Consider the following 27910-nt stretch of genomic DNA (forward strand, 5'->3'; position numbering starts at 1 on the left):
CCAGATCCCACAGATCCTTTTAAGTATCTCAAAATCTTTTTGACTAGAACCAGATGAGAAGATGTGGGTTTATGCATAAACTGAGCTGTATAGTTTACTGCATATGAAATATCTGGTCTGGTTAAGGTTAGGTACTGAAGAGCACCAACTAAGCTCCTATACTCAGTAGGGCTAGGTAGCTCATCACCATCTGAAATTGAGAGTCTTTGACCACTAGAAACAGGAAGCTTAGATGGTTTGGAATCTAGTAAAGAGGCCTTTTGAAGAAGTTGTAGAGTATATTTCTGCTGAGTGAGTAGTATACCTGGTTTAGCAGACCCTTGAGAGACCTCAATACCCAAAAAATAAGCCAGAGGTCCTAAGTCCTTCATCTTGAATGTACCACTAAGATCATTGATTAGCTTGTTGATGAGAGGCAATGAGCTGCCTGTGAGAATAATGTCATCAACATACAATAATAGGACTATCATATCTGAATCCTTGTGAAGTATGAACATGGAATGGTCTGTTCCACTCTTGTGAAATCCATAATGATAAAGGAAGGTGGCAAACCTATTGAACCATGCCCTAGGAGCCTGTTTAAGGCCATATAAGGCTTTATGAAGGTGACAAACATGAGACTCTTTATCTGGTTGCACAAATCCAGGAGGCTGAACCATAAACACTGCCTCATCCAAAATTCCATGAAGGAATGCATTTGACACATCTAGCTGTCTTATATGCCATGATTTTGTTACTGCCAATGATAGAATCAATCTAATAGTAGTAGCTTTGACAACAGGACTAAAAGTCTCTGAAAAATCCACACCCTCTTGTTGATGGAATCCTTTTGCAACTAACCTTGCTTTATACCTTTCTATAGTACCATCACTTTTCTGTTTGAGCTTGTATACCCATTTGCAGCCTAATACATTCATTGAACTTTGATATGGAACCAATGACCAAGTTTTATTTTCCTGCAATGCCATGTATTCTTCTTGCATAGCCTGACACCATTCTTTCTGTTTTGCTGCCTCTTTATATGTTGTTGGTTCAGTGGGTAGTTTTAGAATGGAAAGATAGGCTACATTTAGGGTGTGAGATGATGAGTAGTGAGCCACAAAGTCAGTGGGTAGACTTTTATTTTTGATAATACCATTTCTACCTCTAGTTATCATTTGCTCAGTTTGTGGTTGAACTTGAGAGATAGCTGGTGTACTAACAGTATTGTTAGGTGTCCCTATCTCATGAGCAGACAACTCCCTTGAGTTTGAATTGGCTGGTGAGCTAGTACTAGGACTAGATGTACCTAATTCAGGCTGTAAGGACTGAGTAGTGATAAGAGAGGGCAGAGGTAATGAAATGAAAGGCTCTGAACTCTGATCACAACTAGACTTGTTCTTATGGATGTTGGTGTATGGAAAACTACCTTCATCAAAAGTAACATGTCTAGAAATATATAGTCTTTTGGTGGTAGGATCAAAGCATCTATATCCCTTGTGCTCATTACTATACCCCAAAAAGACACATTTAACACTCTTAGGACTGAGCTTATCTTTTCTAAGCTCTCCTAAATGAGGATAACAAGCACACCCAAAGATCCTCAAGTTGGAATAATCAGGAACAACATGAAACAATACTTCAAAAGGTGACATACCTTGAAGAGTTGGAGTAGGCAGTCTGTTAATAATATAGACAGCAGTGTTGAATGCATCAAACCAAAGAGACTTAGGTAAAGAGCAGTGAAAAGACAGAGTATTTCCTAACTCTGTTATGTGCCTATGTTTTCTTTCTGCCTTCCCATTCTGTTGAGGAGTATATGGACAAGAACTCCTAAAGATAATGCCATTAGAGTCTAAAAAGGATCTGAAATCCCCTTTCTGTAATTCAGGGGCTCCATCAGATTGAAAATAAACAATCTTTACCTTGAGTAGATTCTCATTAGTGGATTTGAAGTGTTGAAAACACTTGATGCTATCAGACCTTAACTTCATAGCATAAATCCAACTATACTTGCTAAAATCATCCAAGAACAAGATATAATATCTAGCACCATTTGGAGTAGTAATAGGAGAAGGCCCCCATATATCACAGTGAACTAAATGAAGAGGTGTATTAGTGGTGGTATGAGATGTGTCAAAAGGTAAACACTTACTCTTACCTAACTCACATGAATTGCAAAATGACTTGTCACTGTTTGTAGATAGCTGAATTTTGTTTTCTTTATGAAGTTGCTTCACAATACCATGATGGGAATGACCTAGTCTAGCATGCCAGGTATCAAAAGTTGTTGCAATCTGTGTCATATGTGCTTCTATTGTTCTATGTGAACCCAGATTCTGTTTTACTTCTATAGGGTATAAACTGTTTTTTACTGGCCCTTCAGCTAGGATCTTTTTGGACCAAATATCCCTAATACTATATCCCCAAGGCATGAATTCTACTGAAACAGAGTTATCCTTAGTGAATTTTGAGATGGATAATAGGTTCCTCTTGAGATTAGGCACACATAAGACTTTATTGAGATCAAAGACACAATTAGAAGTTGATAATTTTGAGGTACCTGTACTTTCAATTGGTAGAAATTTACCACTTCCCACCATAACTGCTTCAGTTCCTTGATAAAGTTGAGGAGATAGTATATTTGCAGAAGTATGAGTCATGTGACTGCTGGCTCCTGTGTCAGCCAGCCAAGACTGTTCTTTGATAGCAATTGTATTGGACAGATTACTAGTTGTATAGCATTTTTCAGTTGATACTTCCATGTCTATATCAAAGTTTTCACAGTCATAAAATTCATCTGCATTCTCATCAGACACTATAGCTGTATGACATTCTTGGAACTCATCATCATCATCACTAAAAGTATGATTTTGAACTGCTGCATTGTTACATTCTAGCAATGATTCTTCCTCATATGGATAGGATTTAGAATCATGTTGTATATTTTCAGCATCTTGAGTTAATTGTTGAATATCTTCAGTATGATATCCATTCTGATTTTTATGTTGTCTATACCTAAAATAGCATACTCCAGCAGCATGACCCCATCTTTTACAGATCCCACATGGTACTGTAGAGAAATCAAAGTCTTCTGCTTTCTGATTTCTATATTGATTACTTGAAGTATTTAGAACAGTACCTTCTTTCTTTATAAGTGCTTGATTCTTATAGAAAGTAGGAGAGGGTTTTTGTTTCTGCCCTTGTCTATATCCTGATCTATTGACATAATAGACTTCATGAGCAGAATCTTTGGTAGATAACCATTGTTCATGCTGAAGAGAGAGATTCATTATTAGCCCTTAAGGCTATAACAAATTGGTCATACTCTGAAGACAGACCATGAATAGCTATTCTAACTAGCTCAGACTCAGTTACTCTATCATGAACAGATAAAAGTGAATCAGAAATGTGCTTAATTTCTCTAAGATATTCAGCTATAGAAGCATCACCTTTTTTAATGTTTTGAAGTTTTCTTCTAAGTTGATCTTTCCTTGATTCTAAGCCTTCATTGTTGGTGAGATCAAGGTAATTCCATATTTCTTGAGCTGATTGAAGACCATAGATATCAAAATAGATTGACTTTGACAGTGTGCTTTTGAGATAAGATTTGACAAAACTCTCTTTTGTCCTCCATTGCTGATAATCTGGATTCACCTGTTCAACTCCATGAATAACTTTCAACTGAGGAGGTTCTTCAATGGAATCATTAACAAAACCTATGAGTTCATAGGTATTAAGCATTGTCTCGATTTGATCTCTCCACATGAGATAGTTGGAGTCATCCAACTTTTCAGTAATGAAGCTGGTTACTGCTGAAATTGGTGGAAGATTGCTTTGAGTTGCGGAAGCCATGAAAAGGCCTGAAAAAACAGTAAGTTTTCTGTGATAATCACTAAGATTTTGATGATTTTGGTATTGTAGTAACGAATTTTAACTTTGAAATGTTTGATTTTGCGAGATGTTTGATCTTAATATTGAGATTGTTGTTGAGTTTGGAGAAAACTTGATGAAGATCTAGCCTGAAGCTGATACCATGTAAGAATTTCACAAACCCTATTTTATTTCAATCAATTCTAAATTGTGATTACATCTTATATTTATACTAGTAATGAAGAAGAAGATGAAGAGAGATAAGATCTGTTATTATAACAGATTTAGTTATAATAACAGATTCAGTTATTAACAAACTAAAACAGTTTAGTAACTAATTCTTATTGTTTATTATTTCAGCTAGCTGACTCAGGAGTGCTTTCAGATAAATGGATTTGCTGACTTGTGGCTGCCTTCAGACATGAACTGACTTTGACCAAGAGACCCAAGAAGACCACGACCAGGACTTGACTTAAAGTCAAGATGTATTGACTGGTCCACATATAAAAGATGAGTTAGGAAACCCTAACTCATTTCTCATCTATTCGAAAACCCTAGCCTCTTGTCTGGCGAACCTTCTCTTCTCTTCTGTTCAAAACCCTAGCTTCTTCTTCATGTAATAGCTATAGTTAACATCTGGAAAGAGAAGATAATAGTTATGGTGGCGGAAGTAATGGCGATGGAAAGAGGAAGACGAAGGAGATTGAAAAGAACAACAACGGAGGACGCCGGCGGACTATTGGTCAATCGTCACCCAACGATTTTCTTGGATGGGGAGAAATAGAGGAAAAACGTGGGTGAAGTGAAGATATTTTGTAATGAATTTTCTCGGATGGGGAGAAATAGAAGAAAGACGTGGGTGAAGATGTTTTGTAATGAAGGGTGAAAACATGAGAAAGTATTGACTATTTAGGGCCACATTTGGAGTGTTGGACAAATATAAAAACCAAATGTTGGAATTGGTCATATTCATAGTCAAATTGAAATTAACCCTACTTTTAGTTGTCAAGTATTTGGACATCTAACTCAACATTGATTTGCAACTATGGGAAGTCCCTAATATCATTCTAGGTCATGGAATTTTCCTTTCATCCTACATGACTATTTTTCACTAAGTTAATGTTGGAATTAGAGTCGATTTTAGATCGTTTTGACTTGTCAAACTCAAGAACGGGGTGTTTCTATGCGTTCGTCTCATTGAACTCAATTTTCTTCATTATGTTTCTTTTCATTTTTTTAACCTCAAATGATTCGAATCATTCAATTGCTTACGGTCTTATCGACAAAAAAAAACTTTCAACAAATTTTTACTTTATTTTAATTGCATCAAACGAATTTTTTATAGTTATTTTGTAAATTTAAATTTAAAAACATAGGACATCTCTAAATATGAGATAAGAGTAGGTATATTCTAGGTATATAGTATAATTCGTTTTGAGATAATGCTTAACAAAGGGAGAAATATGACCATTTAAGATTACAAAATTGATAAAAACTATTTAATCTTCTTTGTTTCTTTTCTTTAAAAGAATGTGCTTCGTAACCGCGCTCAACTTCCCAGTAAGTCAACGCTTGGTTGCCCAAATGGTATAAATGTTGGCATATACTTCAAAAGTATCTGGAGGTTCCGAGTTCAATCTCCAGAGAAGGTGGAATCTTTGGGTTATTGAATTTGGAGTTATTGAATATAAATAATGTAGCTGGGTTTAAGCCACAGTTAGTTGGACTTAGGTCATAGTTTAGTTAGATTTTAGGTTCATACATCGTAGTCAATTTTCAAAAAAAAAAAATCGGAGTAAATATCAAAATAGTGCTACCATCACTGGTCCACGGGCGAAATTACTGATGTAACTACACAGAAAATGGCAAAATTACTTATATAACTACACAAAAGATGACCTTTCGTTTTTCGGATTCACAATGGATGGCTTACTAACTAGGGGGTTGTGGGTTAGGACTTTCGTGGACATTTGAGCGTCCGCGAAAGTCTGAGGCATTCAAATCCGGACATTTGAGAATCTACGAAAGTCCGAGGCATTCAAATCCAAACATTTGAAAGTTCTCGAAAGACCGAGACATTCAAATCCCGACATTTGAGAGTCTATGAAAGTTTGAGGCATTCGATTATAGACAAAATGTCCCAGATTTTGGTAGACTTCATAGTTTGATGGATTTTGTGAAGGATTTGGGACAAATTTGAAGCCCAAAATGTCTTTACAAAAACAAGAGACATTTGGAGTCCATCATGTGATTAAACAACAATAATAATATTAAAATAATAAATGACCACCAAAGGTCCATCAGTGTCCACAAATATTCACAAGATGTCTACGAAAGTCGAAAAATATATTTTGAAATGTTCATACAAATATATTATTCCATGTGATTACACAATAATGATAATATTAAAATAATAAATATCCACTTAATGTCCATCAATGTCCACAAATATTCACAAATGTGTACGAAAGTCGAAAAATATATTTTGAGATGTTCATACAAATATGTTACTTCATGAGATTAAACAGTAATTATAATATTAAAATAATAAATATCCACCAAATGTCCATCAATGTCCACAAATATTCACAGATGTCTACGAAAGTCGAAAAATATATTTTTTAAATGTTCATAGAAATATATTATTTCATGTGATTAAACAATAATAATATTATTAAAATAATAAATGTCTACCAAATGTCCACCAATGTCCACAAATACTCATAGATGTCTACGAAAGTCGAAAAATATATTCTAGAAATGTTAGTATAAATATATTATTTCATGTGATTAAACAATAATGATAATATTAAAATAATAAATGTCTACCAAATGTCCACCAATGTCCACAAATATTCACAGATGTCTATGAAAGTCGAAAAATATATTTTTGATTAGTACAAATATAATATGCATTACACATTTTGTTAATGCACTCAAGATCTTGAAATGTCCCCAAGATATTTTTAGTAAAACTCATTCTCATTGAAAATTAAACAAGATTATATAAGAGTATTTATAAGAGAAAATACAACAATTCTCAACTAACTCAACTGACTTATAACAAACAGTAACAACCTCTAACCAACTCATAACAAACTTTAGTTGTTATGATATGGTGTGTCTCGAGTGTATCAAACTCTATTTAGCCAAGTAACTAACTCAACCGTCATAAGATGTCTTGATCAAGTGGAGCAGTGGTGTATATTTAGGGTCCAACCTCAATTTGAATTATACACCTCTATTACCCTCCCTCAAGCATAAGCTGGGGAACTAGCTTGAGCTTGCTTCTAAAGAGATTGAACTGGGGACCAGGCAAGGCTTTAGTAAACACATCTGCTGGCTGGTCAGTTGTAGAGATATAAGAGAGAAGAAGTCTCTTATTAGCCACCAATTCTCGAATGAAGTGAAAATCCAAGGCTAAGTGCTTGATTTTCGAATGGAAAACAGGATTGGAAGCCAGAGCTAATGCTGATACATTATCACACCAAAGTACAGGAGGTTGAGGAAGAAAACAATGAAGATCTTTGAGGATAGAACACACCCACAAAGATTCAGCTGCAGTATGAGCAAGAGATCTATACTCTGCCTCTGTTGAAGACCTAGACACAGTGGGTTATTTCTTAGCAGACCAAGAAATTGGATTATTGCCAAGAAAAATCACAAAACCTGAAGTGGATCGACTGTCTGAAACACTTCCACCCCAGTCAGCATCAGCAAAGCCTTGAACAGTAAGATCTGAGGCTTTAGTAAAAAGAATGCCATAATCAATGGTACCCTTGAGATACCTAAGTATCCTTTTGACTACAGCTAGATGGGAAGATCTTGGCTTACTCATGAATTGACATACCAGATTAACTGAGTAACAAATGTCTGGCCTAGTCCATGTAAGATATTGAAGAGTACCCACTAAGCTTCTGTAAAATGTGGTATCCTCAAGTAACACCCCATCTGTGGGAAGAAGTTTTGTTCTATGAGGAAGAGGAGTGGAGTAGGGTTTTGCATCAGACATTTGGGCCTTTTTGAGAAGATCAACTGTGTACTTGGTTTGAAAAAAATATACCAGATCTGTTTCTATGAGCTTCCATGCCCAGAAAGTAGTGAAGCTCACCTAAGTCTTTCATGGCAAAATGAGAACTAAGATTAGTAATAAGAGAAGCACAAGCTGAAGTAGAATTCCTTGTAACCAGGATATCATCCACATTGACCACAACATAAAGAAGAATGTTACCCTCAGAAAACACAAAGAGAGAAGTGTCTGAGAAAGATTTTTGGAACCCAAATGCTAGAAGAACATCCACTAACTCCTCATACCAGGCTCTAGGAGCTTGCTTCAGACCATAGATAGATTTATGTAGGTTACACACATAATTGGGCCTTGATTTATCCTGAAATCCAGGGGGTTGAGTCATATAGACTTCCTCCTTGAGATGACCATAAAGAAAAACATTACTAACATCCAGCTGCTTGATGCTCCAATCATTTTGGACTGCAAGTGTAAGAAGAACTCTAATAGTTGTTGGTTTTGCTACTGGACTAAATGTCTCAGAGTAGTCAATTCCTTCTCTTTGATGAAAACCTTTTGACACTAATCGAGCTTTGTATCTCTCAATGCTACCATCTGAGTTTTGTTTCAGTTTGAACACCCGCTTACAACCCACTAAATTCTGATATGGAGAAGGAGGAACCAAAGACCATGTTTGAAGATCCTCGAGTGCTTTAAACTCATTTTCCATAGCATCTCTCCAATGAGGGTCTTTATGAGCCTGAGTGAAACAAGTGGGAGTGATGGGTAAAGTACTTAATGGTGCAGGAAGGGGATATTTGGTAGATGCTAGAAGGGTCTTTGGTTTATAAATGTCTGACTTTGCTCTAGTCTGTCTGGGATGGTGGGATTGAATAATAGAGGGACTAGGAGAAACTTGAGCAGGAATAAGATTTTGAGGGTTAATAATGGGTGGACTAGGAGGAGCTGGAATAGGATTTTGGAGAACATTAGGTACTGGGTCTGGTTGAACAAGAGGAATAGGAGTAGGTGGTACATCAGTGGTGGTGTCAGAGTGAATCAAACTCTATTCAGCCAAGTAACTAACTCAACCATCATAAGATGTCTTGATCAAGTGGAGCAGTGGTGTATATTTAGGGTCCAACCTCAATTTGAATTATACACCTCTATTAATTTTGTCTATGGATCAAATGTCTTAAAATGTCTATAAAGACATTTTGTCTACAAACTCAATGTCTTTAAAATGTCTATGAAGACATGTTGTCTATAATAAGTCATCTGAAATGTCTACGGGACATTTTGTCCATGAAAGTCTGTGAAAGTCCCAATCCACTACCCCCCTAAGTAGTCTTTCTTGTAACAAAAAATAAGTAGACTTCCAATTCTCTTTATGTGTAACATATAACAGTCTCCTAACGACGCGCCATTACATCATACATCATGATTTAGATCACATGAAGAAAGTTTATTAGAAAAATAAGATAAACACGAACAATGTAATTACAACTAATTTTCAAAAGTATAGAAACAAACCACACAAGTCTTAAAGCAGTGGATAATATGGTAAATACTTATACTTTATTCATAGATACAAACTACACGAACATGCATAAATAAATAAATAAACCAAAGTAACAAATATAGATCTCTTGACCTTATGTATATATAATAAAACTTTTTTTTTTGTTAAAGTGTATATATAATAAAACTTGAGTTTAGGTGACCGAATTTCATTTAAAAACTTCGGTTGGAAAATTGTTTATTGATTTAAATTTGGGTGGTTAAATTAGAGATAATATTGTTTTTTCTTTTTGAGTTTGGACTTCAAGAGTCATTACATTTGAATGCCATTGATACATCATCAGGGGCGGCACGGGCCCAAAGCAGTTTAAGCGGCCGCTTTGGGTCCCAACGTGGTGGAGGGCCTAATGGTTTGGATTTTATGTTAGTTTGTCAAACAATTCAGATTATGCTTAAGAAGACAATGGTTCGATTCCCATAAACATTCTTTTTACGATTTTTTTAAGCATATAGGGCCTCAATTTTTAATTTTTAATGCCGCTTGGAGCCTCCAAAATGTTTGGACCGACCCTGTACATCATGATTATAATATGTAATGCACCATGAATTTAGATGAGTGCTATAACCGCTAATTAAAACACCTTACATTCTAAAGACTATATAAAATTCTTAAGGCCATCCTAGAAGGCCTGAAAGTTCCATCTTTTGTTTACTGCACAAACTAAATGAAATAAATCTTAATGATAAAACGCTTCTATGACTTCGTAGACGTAAGAGGGGCGTCCAACCACTGCAACAAAAAGGAGAGGAAGGTATTAGTATTTGTTAGGAATGGGTGGCCGTGAAATAAAATATGAAATAAAATATTCTTTTGATTCTTCCTTTTTCTGGGGCGGGCATATCAAGTGGGACTACTTGGCCCCACACAGATCTGATTGTTGTCTGATTAACGGTGGTGACTGGAGAGCAATTAATGCGTCTTCCATATACCCCATACTACTACTACTACACTATTATTTTCGATCAAGTGGTCTCCATGGTCCCATAGGGAGACTATCAATCAACGTCCACACAATTCCTCAAAATTTGCACTAAAAATGAGTATTGGGATACTCAAAACTTAAAGGAATTTACTTTTAGTTAGAATTTTTTTTTTTTTAAAATCGACTGTGTTTAATGAAAGAGAGCTAAAATCGAATAATATGAAAAAAGTCTAAAGCTGACAAATTTATTACATTATTTATACTAGGGTTAGGGACGGATCTACATGCAGGCCAAAGGGGGCCATGGCCCCCCTTGACTTGCCGTAAATTGTTTTAGAAATGCTGATTGCTTTTTGATTTATCGCATAAATAAAGTTCGAGTCATATGCATAATATATATGTAGCGTTGGTGAGATGGTAGAGGTCCGAGTTTTGGACGAGAGAGACCTGGGTTCGAGCACTGGTAGACTTAGTTTTTTCACTTTTTGTTTTAGTTCGGCCCCCCTTGAATACTACTCCTAGTTCCGTCCCTGACTAGGGTATATCTCGTGCCCTAGGGCACGGACACTTGAGAGAGAGATTTTAATTAGTTATTATTTTATTGAGAGAAAGATTTTTATTAGTTATTATTATTTATTTTCTCTTAAATTAGTTATTATTTTATTGAGAGAGAGATTTTAATTTCTTCTTTTAATCCTTGAAATTTATTTTGTTTCTTTTTTTTCTTAAATTAGTCATTTTATTTCTAAGAAGGAAACGATTATTGTTTTTTAAATAGGTAACTTTATTTCTACGAAGGACTATATTTTAAATTTTGGGAGGGACTCCTAAACAATATACATAATTAAATAAGGATGTTTGTCCCAGTCATCGTTTTCCCTTCTGTTTTATATAATAGATATTTAATAACTCTAAATTCAATAAATTACGGATTTTACCTCCTATGAGAATCGAACCCGAGACTTCTAAAATTTTGAAGTTTATGTCAACACTTTCAACCACGTAAATAATATAATAAATATGTCCGACATTAAACTAAACCACGATCAATAAACTATGGATTCTATATTTAATAACCTCAAGTTGGATATTCGACTGAACCACGTTAAATGAATTACGGATTCTACGTTAACCGTCATACAATATTTACCTGGGGTTATAAAATGTATAAATAGTGGTGGGATATTCGACTGAACCACGTTAAATTATCATATCACTAATTTGACTTTATCTTTACGATTTCACATATGCGAATTTAACAATGTCAACAGTTTTCGTGCAAGATTTATTGGTGTCTTGATAACTTTTAGAGAGTTATTGTTTTTTCAAAAAATCAAAATTTATGTACAGTGAACGATAGTCACAGACCAGTTAGTGTAATAAACTCATATTTAGAATATCACCACTTTAAAGTTCACACATTTCAGATAGATTTCGTCATATTTCTATCAGGGGTGGGCGAAAACTGAACCAAACCAAGTCGAACGGGACCGATCGACTTTTGGGCCGAACCGGTCACTGTTCGACTCTCTTCGGCCAGAAAACCAAGCAACTTAAATCGGTGTGGTTTGGCTTTGACTTGGGTTTCTAGAAACCACCCAAACCGAACCGACCGAACCCTAAAATATTTATCGTACTAAAATATTACATATAGAAGCAGAGAGTAAGAAATATTAAACTTTAGTAATAAGTTCTAAATTATCTTTATTTTCTTAAGTTAATAATAACTTAATAAAGTTTAAAGTGTTAAATTGAAAAAGAAAACAAATTAAAAGAGTCCTAATAAAAATTAAGAAATTTATTTTTTATGCAACGAAACTCGATTAAACTGATTAACAGAACCGAACCAAATTAAATCGGACGAATTATGTAGAGTGGTCGAATAATCAGTTCGACTTGGTCAAAATGCGGCTTATTAGTACAACTTCCGCTGAAGCTAGAAGCGAAATAAACCTACCCTTGCTAAGTTGCTCCCCCCTAATATCTATGACTTTAGTTTCTTGGAGATACACAAAATACACTATATTTACAGTTAGAAAAGAGTAGTAGTTTGTTGAAGAATTGCTGTCATGTCACAGTAGCATTATGGTACCATGTCTCCATCGTACAATACTTCTTCACATGCTAAATAGTACCCTTACCGTTTCATCGTTCCTCCTTTCTCGGCTATATTCCATTCCACCTTTCACAAAAACAAAAAAAAAAAGTAAATACTCATCCAACGGTTGATATTATTCATTACTGAGTGTATCTTTTTTTATATTGCATCTTCATATCAAAAGAGATATAATCAAAATCGAAACTTGGAGATCACAAAAGCAAGTTTTTTTGGTACTAGTTTGATTTTTCTTAAAGCTAGTTTGGGTGAAAATCTATTAAAACAACTCAGTCGGTTATACAGGGGATAAATCTTACCGTCCATTTTATTTTGGAGATTGATTGGGAACACATCCGATAGATGATATAAAATCATTTTTTTATGTAAATAGAATAAAAAGAAGAAGTGTATCTACGTAAATCAATTAAAATTGGTTAGAATAACTACTACCAACATATCTCTCCTTACTTTTTACTCCCACAGCTTACATCCTAGAAACTACCAATTTTCGCAGGAGAAAATCGTGGGAGAGATTGAAATAACTAACCCACTCTCCTATGTCTTCCTAAGTTCTCTCTCAACCGCCTAACTATTTGACTTAAAATTAGAATTATCTCATTTCCTCTCCAAATTCTTTCTTTAAGAAATTTTATTCAAAAAAGACAACAAAGAAATCTATCCTAATAGTGATTTACCGCGAAGCCAAGAGGGATCTGTCGCGTGGACGCGGCGGAAACCTAGTTAGTTTTAAAACTAAATTTTGTAAGTTCAAACAGAAAGAATGAGAATTAACTCTATTTGTTTTGTGCATTTTATATAGCGTTCATTGTTTCCCCTTCTTTATTTTTTCTTTTTTGCTCTAATGTTGCTTTAACTGGTTTATTAATTTGGTTATTTTGATGTTTATGTGTGAATCCCTTTCTCAGTTTCAATTTAGCAAACCATTTTTATATCTAAATGGAAGTTCACATAGTCAAACAACTTCTCTTATGATCTTTGGAAGGAAGAATATATGGAAGAATTGTTGTTTTACTTCATCGTCTCTAAATTACAATTTTGCGATTACATATACATTGCATAGTAATTTTGGTCCAGCCAGGTATGAGTACAAATCCTCACTCCGTCCTTGAATACGACCCCAATGGAAGTGCAAATATTTGTCTTGTACAATATTGGAAGGGTGAGAAGATTTATATTTACATGGCGGAGTTATAATTAGAGATACAATGGATTTTGGTACAAAATAATCATATTTCGATGGGAGAGGCCTCCCTTTGAGTAGTTTAATAGCACAGGGTGGAAAGGTCACTTTGTTACCTATTCCATTAAGAACCCCACATTTTTTTTGTCAATCGTATTTATACATTTACAATTCATGTGACGGTATTAGTACTTCTGAAAGGTGTTCTAATGGCTCGTGGTTCCTATTTGATACTTAGGAAACCAAATCTTCGTTGTCATTTCGCTCGTTGACGGGCCATGCCAAGTACCCCCAAACTAGATTAATTGTTATTTGTGTAGTCTTATCTTATAAACTATTTTTTTTTTGTTGAACGTCTTATAAACTATTTTAAAAAATAAATAATATCATATGAATTTATTGATACGAGAGTTGAGTGTCTGGCTCGAGTTTCACTTACGTTAACTTTTCTCATATTCTTATTTTTTTCTACCCTTACGTATCCTAACATGATTGGCAAATTAGGGTAAGGTAGAATTTGGGTTTTTGAGAATTATTGTGAAAAGGGTGATAGATAAGTAAATCTGTTGTCACTCTACACATAGACTAGTGAAAAAAATAGTGTGATTAGTGAACCTTTTCTCTTGTTGAGGAGTGTAATTAGTGAACCTTGTGGGTTCTATATATAATCGGGTCCTTTCCCTATTTCCCATCTATTTATTTTCCGTAGTAATTTACAATCATGTGAGGACATAGTGAGATATTTCATGGTGCCCACATTAGATTTTTCTAGCTTCTTAGATAATTTACATTATGGTGGCTACTTTGTATATTTACATTCCAAGTGGGAATTCCACATTTCTCTATAAAATAGTGAAGTAAAAGATTTGGTCATATAAAATAATAACTAATAATTCTCTTTGTAAATATAGGAATTAAATGAGATGAGTAGGACCTATTTGAGGTAATTTGTATTTCCACGTGTGAGTTTTATAGTGTGGAAACTTTTTGGTGCAGAAAAGTACACTGAAACGTGAGACATGGGTGGGGAAGGGCATCACATGAAAGTTGGGTGTCGTTTACTCCTCGTTAGGGTTTGGTTTGGTGGTGCAAACAATCCAATAAAACCAAAAGTAAAACAAGAGCTATCTCTAATTTAGAGAGAGAAAGAAGAGAGGCATGTGGTTGTATTGTAAAAGGGGATATTGGATATGAAAAGCAAACAACCAAAAGAACAGCTACTATTTCAGAAAATGTTAAATAAAACTTTAATTTGGATAAAGAAAGCTTTGAGAGTAAGAAGATAAACTAAAGAGGATGAGGAGGATGAGGAGGAAGCATCGATCCCTAAATTGCTGATGATAAAATAATCACCCTCCTCTTACACACGCATGTCCCATACTCTCTCACTCTCTCTTCACTCATTTCAATGCCCTTCCTCAAATGGGTGGGTCCTCAAATGGGTACCCATTTACCAAATACCAACTTCAAAATGGATCAAATCCCATTTACTAAATTGAAGATGAAATACAAATTTAACCTTCCCCATCACACAAGTACATAATTGACAAAGCTTTTGTTTACTAAAACAAGGATAGAGAATGGTTTCTTTACTAATAAAGCATCGTCTAGTTACCAAGTATACGATGTCTAGAGTATTCATTCACTCTAATATATTATCCAAGGTAGGTAAGTCTACACGTGATATGTTCGACGTCCACATATTATCCATGTCACTCGAGCAAAAAAAGAAGTGTCGTAGACTCAAATAACACACAAATAGGAGACACAAGAGAAAAATTCCACATAAACTGTCTTCACCTATGCCATATTAGAGTCGGTTTTGAATTCGTTGTCTACAAACTTAATAAATCTTTTTGTAGCAAGTAGTAGTTCAACGGTTAAAAATGAATTCAATAGGAAGGACGAAATTTATTATTCCATCACTTTGCAATAAGAAATATTTTATTAGAGAATTTTAGAATTAAATGATGAGGGTTTAGGAATTAATAACAGTATTAACATGGGTATTAGAGTGATTTAGTTATTACTTTATGAATTAATCACAAGTTTCTAGGTTTTAAAAATTCTTTTCATATGTACGAGGAAGGCAAGAAGCGGTTAAACAGGATTTCACAGCAATTGGTTCAAGATCATCGCCTATATAATCATCAAGATCCAACATTTATGCTGAACACAGAAACAAATGAATAATAATGATAGTATCAAGTACAACTTCTAGCTCGATTACCCTCACTGCTAACTCCAACGTAACTCATGCTATATATACTGAAAAAGTGTTATGGGCAAAACGAGTTTTACTAATCTTACACTCCATTAGAGGCAAACCACGCGAAATACCAATACTAATAACCCATACACTTGCTTTTACACTCCCCAATAATCATTCTGAAAAAAAAGGGTCATGGCAAAACAAGTACACTAATCCTACGCTCTGTTAGAGGCAAACCACGCACAATACCAATATTTATAACCCATACACCTTACTTGTACACTTGTCAATTATAATACTGAAAGTGTTGTGGGCAAAACCAGTTTTACTAATCTTACACACCGTTAGAGGCAATCCACGCAAAATACCAATATTTGTAACACATACACCTTACTTGTACACTTCCTAATCATTAAACATGAAAAAGTGTTATGGGCAAAACAATGTTTTACTAATCCTACAATCTGGTAGAGGCAAACCACGCAAAATACCAATATTTATAACCCATATATCTTACTTCCCAATCATTATATTAAGAAAGTGTTATGGGCAAAACAAGTTTTACTAATCCTACATTATGTCAGAGGCAAACCACGCAACATACCAATATTTATAACCTATTCACCTTGTGCACTCGCCAATTATTATACTGAAAAGGTGATTTGGGCAAAATGAGTTTTACTAATCCGACACTACGTTAAAGGCAACCCACGTAAACCCAATATTTATAACCCATACACCATGCTTGTTCACTCTCTTATTTGTGTACTGAAAAATTGTTGTGAGCAAAATGAGTTTTACTAATCTTACACTCTGTTAGAGGCAAACCACGCGAAACACCAATTTAATAACCTATGCACTTTGTACACTCGCCAATTATTATACCGAAAAAGTGTTATGGGCGAAATGAGTGTTACTAATCCTACGGACCTACACTACGTTAGAGGCAAACCACGCAAAATCCCAATATTTATAACCCATACACCTTGCTTGTTCACTCCCCCTCTTTTTTAATACTGAAAAATTGTTGTGAGCAAAATGAGTTTTACTAATCCTACACTTTGTTAGAGGCAAACTAGGTAAGATCCCAAGTATTTGTAACCCATAGACCCTGTTTGTTCACTCCTTTTATTTTTATACTAAAAAATTGTTGTGAGCAAAATGAGTTTTGCTACACTACATTATAGGCAAACCACACAAAATACCAACATTTATAACCCATTACACCTTATTTGTACACTCCCCAATTATTATACTGAAAAAGTATAATGGGCAAAACGAATTTTACTAATCCTTCACTTTGGTAGAGGCAAACCAAGCAAAATACCAATATTTATAGCCCATACACCTTGTACATTCCCCAATTATTTTACTTTTTCTTTGGAAGAAGGCAAATGACCAGCAAAAAAACTTCTCACCTCGCACAAGAGAGATGAAGATGAAGGGAAATATCCCCCTCCTCTTCACCCAATCTTGTGAAGGGAAACCCGTTCTTCTCCATTTTCCTTCATCTTATTCTTTTTAGGGGAGGCGAGTCCAAGTCATTAGATCGTGAGAAAAATTGGTGATGCCTATATAATTAGCCTAAGAAGATACAAACAACTAGGCTCAAGCAGCCCAAGTGATCAACAACAACTAAGTCCAAACTCAAGGCCAAGCCCAAGGCCAAGGCCAAGCCCAAGGCCAAGCCCAAGGCCAAGCCCAAGGCCAAGCCCAAGGCCAAGCCCAGGCCACAAAGAAAAGTTTGCCACTTACGAAATAAAGATTGGACTTTGGAGTGATACAAATTACGTCATGATTAAAATATTCTAGATAAACACTATCTTCTTGTTTGCTAGAGATCAGATTCTTTTATGTATTGTATAAAAATGAATGTGTCACTAACAAAATGATCATAGATCGAAAGAATGATATATAACATGAGAAGATAACAAGAAAACATTTCTAAGATGATACATCCGAACTATGCACTTAAAATTATAGTCGAAGTATTGATCTTTCACATAAAGTTAGATTACAGCTAGGTATTCAATCAATCACTATAAAGTTTAATAAGTACAACGAAATTAGAGAAATACAGAGAACAAACCTAATTAAAATTCAATTATTTCGGCTGTTGTTATTTGTTATATTAGAAAGACGAGGGACTACAACAGGTCCACCACGAACCTTCTCAAGCGCAAAGTTTATTCTCAATGGCCGACCTAAGAATGCCTGCATAAAACTAACTTACTCGATAAAGAGATCCAATCATTTCTTTAAGAAAAAAACGATTCAATTATTGATTGTGTGTGTATGTAAGTATATATATTGCTTTATTTTTCGAATAACAGTTGGAAGCAATGTTCCAAGTGCAAACACACTGGAAGGTCAATAAATGTGTTTGTTACCTTTCCATCCATGGCATCTTTAGCAGATCTGGCATCATTCTCCTCTGGAAAATGAACAAATCCAAAGCCTCTTGACCTTCCAGTGTCCTTGTCATACATGATTCTCACTGAAACACAAGTACCCCACCACTTCTTCAGGAGTGTTATAGAAGTTATTTGTCATGTGCTAGAGTACAAAAGACAAGTAAAGAGGTCCTACTTATAATATTGATATCTCTTCGTAAGAATTAGATCAGTTTATGATGTATATCGTAATGCAAATGGGTCTTTCGTATACTGGTTTACATTCCCCTCTTAAGTCCCAGAGGTCATGGGTTCAAGTCTTGGTGGAAGTGGTTTATCTCCAAGATATATCCCACGTAATTAGAGGCCCTAGATAAAGTAAAAGATAATGCGCTTTAAGGCCACATAAGATGGTCTTTAAGGATCTTTATATGGCATTTAAGGGTCCAAGTGCCGTGGTTATGGCATTTATGTGCTTGTTCAGTTCATTTTGTATCTTTACATTGTATCTTCATGATGTATCAATGTCATGTTTGAATGTAATGACTCTTGGATCCATTGTAAAAAAATGAATTATATCCGTAACAGGATTTGTTTGCTTTACCACACTCTGGTAGTATACAAATTACTTTTTTATTTTGATTGGGATCGTTTTATTACGTGTGTATTAGTGTATGATCGTTTTCCGGGTGTTTCATTGTGTTATGGATAGTGGGTCTTGCGGTATCCATGCATATCAATGACGAGCAACTCTTTGAAAATGGATCCTTTTACCAAGTTACTTCTTTGACTTCACAAAAATAGCTAGTACAGAAACTTAACGTACGTATTGAGTATGAAGCATAAACTATGTAAAAAGGTGTAGGGATCTTAAGGGACCAGGGCCCTTAAGAGGCTTATCCAGGGGCATGGGTGAGGAGGTGCTAGCGGTGCGACGACACCGACCCCCCTCTACCCAGGGCCCCCGTCTCAGCAGTTTTAGGATACGAACTTATAGTTTTAACTTGTATCAAGCGTCGGCCTAGTTGGTGCGGACACTATCTTGCACACAAAAGCACCTGGGTTCAAGACTCTTCAATATTAGAGTTTTTTGTGCTTCGCATTTTACACAAGACAATATGATGACCATACAATTAGCACCTAAGGCTGCTTTACATCACAAGTCTAAGGCCCACTTTTTCTAATCTGGACCGTAACAAGAGGTTCTCATTTAGACGAGGTACTTGCCCATAGTCAAAGGTCCAATATATGGATATATTTTCTTCCTCCATCTATTTCTCTTACCCTTCTTCTCTCTCTTGGTTACTTCATATAATAGATTATACATTTTTCTCGGTTATGAAGTTAGAAGTTTGAACATTGCTTTCTCACTAGTGACTTATTATACTTGGTTAGTTGGTTTACTACTTTCTAATTCTAGGCTAGAATCGGATCACAATTGAGGTTTCGGGCAATGGAAAAGTTATATGTTATACGGAATAGCATTAACATAACCAATGTATACCAAAATCAAATCTAAGATAAACATTAAACCCCTATGAGGCTGTGAAACCCATAATCCAAAAAGCATTTATCTTCCAACACTTCATCTAGAACATGTCGAAATCTAAAAGAATTGTAGTGGTTAGTCATTTTGGTTGGTACTTAATTAATATTGATCAAGTTTTACAGTTTAATGACCAAAATTGCGTGAATAACTTGATAGATTTCTAATTAACATCGGAAAAGATGCAACATTGTCGTCATTCAGACATTTTATCGAACATGTGAAGCATAAATAATTAACTGAACAATATAGGTTTTTCATTTTTGTTTTACCTTCACTAACGTCTCCAAAAGACGAGAAAGCATCCTTCAAAGACTTCTCATCTACTGATCCTGACAGACCTTCATACAACATCACCAAAATTCAACTACCCATTTAGCAAAACTGAAGACGATATATATATATATATATATATATATATATATAGAGAGAGAGAGAGAGAGAGAGAGAGAGAGAGATGAGACCTCCGACGAATAATTTGTTTTGGGAAGAAGACGAAGAGGAAGGTGGCGTAGAATAGGATCGAAGCGGGTGCACAGTTGGGGTACGAGCTAACCTTCGCGCTAGGAACATTACACCAATAAACACTGGTTTGCGTTTTCCAGCTTTTAACGTTTTCAATCTTCTTACCACCAGGAGCAAAATTACTAGATAACTTGTTCACAATTTAAAACGCTTTTAACTGGGGACGGAGTCAGGATTTCAACTTAGACGAGGCTAAGTAGGTTTCTACCTATTGTGCACGTAATACACGTAAAAGTGTTAGTTAAAGGTTAATTTTAGTGATAGCAATACTTTCCTAAGTAAGAATCATAATTCATAACCATCAATCGACAAATGAACATTCAACTAATTAACAAAATTTGACCTTCTCTGAGATGTATAACTTATAAAAAAGTAAGAATCGTAATTCATAAATCATAACCATGAACCATCCATCGACTAATTAACGAAACTTCAACTTATCTATCATTCATAACTTATAAGAAAGTTATGATCAAAGTTCATAGTTCATAATCATCAATCGGTTGAAGTCTTTAATTAGCAATTTCTAACCTTCATGTAGTATACAAACAAACCTTAAAGGAGGAATTTTATCAAACAGTTGAGCTGTGAGAATAGTCCCACATTGGACAATGGGATTCTAGTAACCAAGAATATAAGGTCAAGGTCCTCTCCACTCATTGCCAATTGGTTTTGAGTTGGATGGCCACAAACTTAACATGGTATCAGAGCTAGGCCCACACGTGATAGGTAAAAAGCCACACGTGCTCCACGTCGCCCGAAGAAATACACGTGTTAGGGTCAAAGAACCCTACACGTGAGGGGGCGTGTGAGAATAGTCCCACATTGGACAATGGGATTCTAGTAACCAAGAATATAAGGTCAAGGTCCTCTCCACTCATTGCCAATTGGTTTTGAGTTGGATGGCCACAAACTTAACATGAGCTACAAGCCTATAACCTAAACCATCTCTTCATCATTAAAATTGACTCATCAATTTTTTGATGAATTTCTTAAAAGGGAACCAAAATTATATCTAAAAACTGATGAATAAGGATCAATGATCTCTATTAGTCAGAACATTCAGATTTTAAAATGTTCTATAAATTACACATTGAAGTGGTTAGAATCATATCAAGCATCAAGTACTTACCAGAAATCTGAGTATTCCCAACGTTGGATTATTCAAAGTGAAACCCTCTCCATAGAAATCCTTGAAAGAGAAAGTAGAGATTAAAGTGTAAGAGGGTGTTTGATTTTTGCTTCATTTTCACTTAATAAGTGTGGGCCGACAATTTTAGGCCGTTTGTTTTTTCACTTAATAGGTGAATATAACTTGTAAGTGGGGTCAAAGTATTCCCTACAACTAGTTGCTCTCGTCTCTTCCTTACTGGTGTTCAATTCAGAAGTTACAAACTCTCCTTTCATTCCCGTTCCCAAAATGAAAGAAAAACCCGAGGAGATGAAATGGGATATTGCCTGATAGGGGTGGCCCTGGGCCAAAGCGAACAAAATGTCGCTTCGGGCCACAGGCTTATAGGGGCCACCAAAACATTAATTTCTTTAAGAAATATAAAAGAAGTCCAACTCTTTAAGAAAATTATAAGGACCTCATTTAACAAATGTTAAGTAAAAAGTGCCACTAAATTTGATGATCTTTAAATGAATGGTGGCCCAACAGTTTGTTTGACTTATGAAACAAAAATGTTTTTTAAATATCCAAATCATGAAAACCCAATATCATTTCCTTCCTTCAAGCCAAAGTGTCAAACCAGACGGTTTATTCAACTTCTAGAAACAAAGTCTATTGTTTGTTATTGTAAATTGTTCAATTTAGAAGAAAAAAAATATTTTGTTTTCTGTTTAAGTTAAAAAAAATTGAACTTCCAAGATGATGGTGATTTGAGAGATTCATGTGGTCGCCTTGAAATCTTTTTCAAGCATAATAGTCATATGACATAGACGGACTAGACTTATTTTCTGAACTGAAAGTGTTGAAGCGTCTTTTACCAAATGAGATCAAAAGACCAATTGAAGTGCTAGATTTTTTGAAAGATATGAAAGGTTATTACCCGCACACATGAGTTTCTTATAAAATTATGTTAACGATACCCGTTACTGTTGCCTCTGCAAAAAGAAGTTAGTCTAAGTTGAAGTTGATTAAGTCTTATATTCGATCTACTATGTCGCAAAAAAGGTTAAACGGGTTAGCTGTATTATCTATTGAGAAAGATATGACTGACAATCTTGATTATTTAACGATTATTAGTGACTTTGCATCGAAAAATTTAAGAAGAACAAAATTTCAGTGATTGTAATTATCAAAAAAACTATTTCGTTATATAAATATGACAAAATATTTTGCGGTACTTACGATTTCCAGTAATACATTTATACGTTTTACAATTTGATAGAATGGGCCACATTTTTAGACCTTGCTTCGGGCCACCGAAAAGTCAGGGCAATGCCTGATGTCGGGCTTGAGGTCTCTTTCATTATAAGTTTAACTAAGGCCATAACGACAACCGACTTCTCAAAAAAAAATGACCAGTGTTTTGGAGCAATAAGAAAACTTTTTTAGAGTGTAAAGACTTCATAACATAAAAAAAACTGGTCAACTAATGACTAACATATTTTCTAATTGTTATAGAAAATAGAATTTTGTTGAGGCCTCTTTCATTATAAGTTTAACTTAGGCGATAACGACTGTCGACTTCTCAAAAAAATGGTCAGTGATTTGGAAAAAAAAAACATTCGGGGTGTAAAGATTTTATAAAAAAAACTGGTCAACTAATGACCAATATATTTTCTAATTGTTATAAGGAATAAAATTTTGTTGACCATGTCTTCTCCATGCCAACAGGGGTCGCCAGTAAACTGCCATTACCGGTGACCTTAATTTTTTTTTTTTCAAAATCTTTTTTGCCGACGACCTTAATTTTTTTTTCAAATCTTTCTCTCTCATATCTATTTTTTCGAACACCAAAATCCTGCCACCACCATCATCATTTGCATCTCTCTCTCACTGTATCTCATTCTCTGTCTCGTGATTCACACATTACAACTCGTGGGTCGGTCAACCACGAAATATTTCATGGTCGACCGACCCACGAAACACTCGAGGTTTTGGAGAAACCCTCCTCGAGGTCACCGGAATTGTGTATGAGAGACATAAAGAGAGAGAGAGAGAGAGAGAGAGAGAGAGAGAGAGAGAGAGAGAGAGACTGAGAGACTGAGAGATAGAGAGACGATGAGATAGAGAGGGAGCAGAGAGGAAAAGAGGAAAGAAAAAAAAGAGAAAAATGGTGGTTGGAGTTGGTGACCGGAGTAATGTTTCGTTTCTCTGGAAAATCTTTCAAATTTCACATTTCCCTTTAAAATACTTCACCGCGAAAAATATTCTTATTTCCCCAAAGCGATGACCATAAAAAAATGGGAGGATAATTTAAAAACTCATAATTTGTGGATAATAGGAAACCAAACTAGGGGTGGGGATCGGTCTGGGTCGGGTCGGTCGGATTCATATCATTCGTCGGATCGGGTCGGTCGGACTTTGAAACTCTCTGTGCATTTGGGTTCCCGGGCAAGTTATTTTAAAAATTGGAGTAGTATCCAAAACCCGTCCAAGTTCGTCAAATCTTTCGAGTTTCTGGGGTATCGGGTATCGGGCAGGCGAGTATCGGGTTTTCACCAAAATTTCGGAAGATCTCGGTCGAAATAACTAAAATATTTCTATTTCCATGCCTACCCAAATTTCCATTGAAATTGAAATTTAATTAAGTTACTCTTAACAATGCCTTGTCAAATGGCACCTCAGACAACAATTAATTGTCACCCCTACAAACTCCTGCAGTGATTGTCTGTGAGATGATACATTATATTATCATTATCGATGTTTGAACTCGTTTTAAGTGAAAGCGTCAAATTTATTTGATTACAGACAATTTCTGCAATTTTGCAAGGATAGTTTTTAGATTATGCAAGCTACATAAAATTCTGCTGAATTTGTAAGGGTGACAATTAGTTGCCCTAAATGCAAGCTAGACAGAATTCCCACCAACTTTAGGGGACGGATATTAACTGTACTAAATACAAATAATTAAAAATTCTTCTCGATTTTATAGAGAAATTCACAACAAACTTCTAGGGACAGATGGCAATTGTCCCAAATAAGAACGAGATGAAATTCCAGCCGAAATTTTAAGGACAGTTAATTACTGTCCTAATAATCGTGCTATAGGGACAGTTATAATTCGTCGCAAAAACAGTATTGGGGACAGATGTAATCCGTGCCTATAATTGTCCCCAATACCATTTGGGATGCCACTTTCTGGGTCAAACAAAAACCGTCCCCAGTACTCTATTAGGGACGATTTTAGGTTGTTGGGGCGGTTTTTGACCGTCCTAATGGCCATGTTTTTTGTAGTGACAATACTAACGACCTCTTACTACAAGTTTTTTTTCCCGATAAATATAAAATATCATACCTTTAACTAAGGTAAACCTTTATAGCATCAACTTGACATGTAAGTCAACATAAATTTAAAACGTCTACAAATTATCAAACACTCACTTGGTGCCTCAGACCTATACACAACCAACATTAGCCCTTATAAAGAAATACAAACAAATTCTCTAAACATACCAAGCAGATAACACAAGATAAGTCAAAAAAAATGATGCTCATACTAGATCCTCGCTAGGGGCGTACCCACGTATGATCCCTCTGGGGCACGTTCGACAATTAATGTCTTTACTTATTCTAATTTGTGCGATAATATAAAAGCAATATCCAAAGTAAAATGAAATTTATGTTTGCTAGGTTGGTAGAGTAATAATTTATCCACTAAGGAGGTTCAAGTTCGAGTCTCACTTCGTTAATTACACTTTTGTTTTTCTTTGGGACAACTCAATTTTTGCCCCGATAAGTTTTCCTTTTTACTAGAGTTTTTTTTTATTTTGACCCCTTAATGTTTTTGCTCCACATTTATTATACATTGAAATTCGACTTCTTTTTCGTTAAGGTCCCATTCAAACTCTATTAGAGATACTTTACTCTCTCCATATTAATTTTATGAGCTTCATCAGTTATATGTATATACAACACATATTTTGAGAAATATTTTTCCGATTCAGCTTCATATTTTCGTCCCATCTTGTCCTTTCATATTAAGGACCCACATTGTGATTATGTTTTTAAAGATTAAAAGATCTCTATCATTTCTACCAATATTTTTGTTCAAGTAATTCAAACATCTCTAAGGATAATAGCCTATGTTGAACTTGTTGAACTTGTTGTCAAAACTACTCACGAATGAATGGAAGGTGATTTGACATTAATATAAGGGAGGATGAGTTTTAAGTCCAAAATCGAATGATCAATGGGTCGAGAGCCCAAAGATAATTTGAAATAGAAAATAAATCCACTTAGAATAAATTACATGTCTAACTTTTGATTTTTTATTACTACCTAACATATCGTAAGTTAAAAAAAAAGTAACCCAAATTAAAGATTCACTAAATTGTTTCCTCAAAAAAGAAATTTCCTTCTACAACAAAAGTTTCCTTTTTCGTTTACCGTAATGACCAAGCTTTTAGTTATACCTTTTTTATACAGATTTGGTTAATGGTCCGTTTGATACGTGATAATTGATTGGATAGAAAGTCATTTTCTTGCGAAAGTTGATTTCTGCTATTTGATTAGCCTAAGAAAGTGAGACATTTTCTTTCCCATGTGAAAAAAAGATAGGAAAATGGGAGGATAAGTTTTACCACCCAAAAGGTGGTAAAACACAATTCTCACGCTTTCTCCCAACCAAACGCGATCTCTCTCCTCTATTTTTAAAACATCTGTCTGCCTTCTATGTGTATCTCTCTAAAACACTCTTCATCTTTCTCTTAATCGATCTTTCTCGATCTCTCAGACTCTCACAATCAATTTATCTCAATCGAGTTTTCTCGTTCTCTTAGACTCTCTCAAATCTATTATCAGAATCCATCTCAGGAACCCAAGCAGCCACCACCATCAGCAACCATCTGTTAATAAACAAAGATTAGGGTTTGTGGTTGTTTCAGAACCATGAACAACATTAATCCTATGATGATTAGATAGAGAATCAGGTTTTTGGAATGAGAGCCCCAATGAACACCTAATATGATTTTGTTTGATCCCACCTTCAAATACCCATTTTTGAATTTAAAGAGAGAAAAATTATGGCTTTCAGAATTGTACTCTCTTCTTTTTCTCCTAATTTCTTCATTTTATGTAGAGTTTATTCCCAAACTTTCTCTTCAGTTACATATTTGGGTTTCTCTCTCTACCTCTTGTCTACTCAAGCCAACTTCACGTATATTGGGTTCTTCTCTTTTATCATCAGAAGTATACAAGTATGAAGAACGACTAATGCAGGTATGAGAATATTTTTCATACAAGAGATTGTTGGAGTATATAAGAAGATTCCATCATCTATTCTTCTTGTAATCAAACCACCAGGTACTAATAAACCCCTATTCTGTTCAAACCAATCCAGCACCAATCACTATATATACCCAATTACCCCAAACCATAAAAACCCTAAAACCTAACCTCATTAAACCAATAAAATCCCAAAATTCTTTTGAACCACCTAACATCTTTAAACCAGACTCGACAAGAGTTAGATTTGAATGATTGAGAATTCTAACCTCTTTTTAATGTGAGTTTGTTCTTGAATGATTGAAAATTTATTTTAAGTTTACGAGCAATCTTATGTGTTTATCTCTGTCTCCCTCTCTCTCTCTCTCGGTTCGAACAATAGGCATTAGCTTTCTAAAGACACCGCAGGAAAGTCCCATAAGTACATCGAATTTTAAAGGCACCCCTAGATTTCCTACATCTATACCAAACACCTTATTTGGATTTCTAATGTGAAAGAAAGCGTTTTCTTTCCCATCAAAAAGTCACTTTCTTTCCTATTAGAAAAAAATCATTTTCTTTCCCACGTATCAAACGGACCCTAACATAATATAATTTCAGGAGAATTGTGTCAGAATAAATAAGATGCTAGAGAAATATAAGTATTGCAGGAGAATCAATGAAATGCTATAGAAACATAATTTAAGACATGTACAGGGGAATCAGTGAAATGCTAGAGAAATATTAAAAATTTGGTTAACATAATATAATTTCAGACAAATTTTGTTAGAATCAATAAGATGCTAGAGAAATATAATTATTGCAGGAGAATCAAAGAAATTCTAGAGGAAAAAAAATGGTCCTAGTTCTTAAATAATATTTTTAGAATGTTGTTAGAATCAATAAGATGCTAGAGAAATGCAATTCTAATTTAAGAAGAATTTATTTTTGTATGTATATTATTGAATTTTTAAAATAAATAAAATGCTGAAATATTTTTTTAGAATTCTGTTATATATAAGAATGTTGTTAGAATCAATAAGATGCTAGCGAAATAATAAAATGATTATTAACCTAGTTCTAACATATTCATAACAGATGCTAATAGAATAAAGAAAATGCTAGTAAAATACTGAAAGTGTAGCAAAAACAAATTTAATTTATATTTTTTTTATGAGAACAAGATTATAGTAATAGAGA

At 34.8% G+C, this 27910-nt stretch overlaps 2 protein-coding genes and 1 long non-coding RNA gene across 3 annotated transcripts in view; 1 reads left to right on the top strand and 2 right to left on the bottom strand.

The window, feature by feature from the left end:
- LOC147555896 (homeobox protein knotted-1-like LET6) overlaps nucleotides 1-27910 on the bottom strand; it is a 93794-nt gene that overhangs the window by 65004 nt on the left and 880 nt on the right. The gene's annotated exons all lie outside the window — the stretch shown is intronic.
- On the top strand, nucleotides 3349-4391 carry LOC147555909 (uncharacterized). Its single transcript, XR_015235449.1, has 3 exons — nucleotides 3349-3853; nucleotides 3941-4017; nucleotides 4213-4391. It is a non-coding gene; the product is annotated as an uncharacterized LOC147555909 (long non-coding RNA).
- On the bottom strand, nucleotides 17815-21846 carry LOC147555910 (glycine-rich RNA-binding protein 4, mitochondrial-like). Its single transcript, XM_086662935.1, has 5 exons — nucleotides 21470-21846; nucleotides 20277-20545; nucleotides 20085-20153; nucleotides 18264-18370; nucleotides 17815-18087 (listed from the first exon to the last, which is right to left on the bottom strand). The coding sequence occupies exons 2-5, from the start codon at nucleotides 20383-20385 to the stop codon at nucleotides 17974-17976; spliced, it is 399 nt and encodes a 132-aa protein (XP_086519061.1). The 5' UTR covers nucleotides 20386-20545; nucleotides 21470-21846; the 3' UTR covers nucleotides 17815-17973.

The sequence above is a fragment of the Eschscholzia californica genome, unplaced genomic scaffold, assembly GCF_041429995.1.
Source record: "Eschscholzia californica isolate CP2 unplaced genomic scaffold, dmEscCali1.0.p SCAF_2, whole genome shotgun sequence".
NCBI classification, from domain to species: Eukaryota; Viridiplantae; Streptophyta; class Magnoliopsida; order Ranunculales; family Papaveraceae; genus Eschscholzia; species Eschscholzia californica.

What these genes read in the sequence shown, in the direction of transcription:
- LOC147555910 (XM_086662935.1), bottom strand. Translation starts at nt 20,385, where the DNA reads ATGTTCCTAGCGCGAAGGTTAGCTCGTACCCCAACTGTGCACCCGCTT. An exon ending in AAACAAATTATTCGTCGGAG is followed by an intron (nt 20,154 to 20,276) that starts GTCTCATCTCTC and finishes TGTTGTATGAAG; the next exon opens with GTCTGTCAGGATCAGTAGAT. An exon ending in AAGATGCCATGGATGGAAAG is followed by an intron (nt 18,088 to 18,263) that starts GTAACAAACACA and finishes AGTTTTATGCAG; the next exon opens with GCATTCTTAGGTCGGCCATT.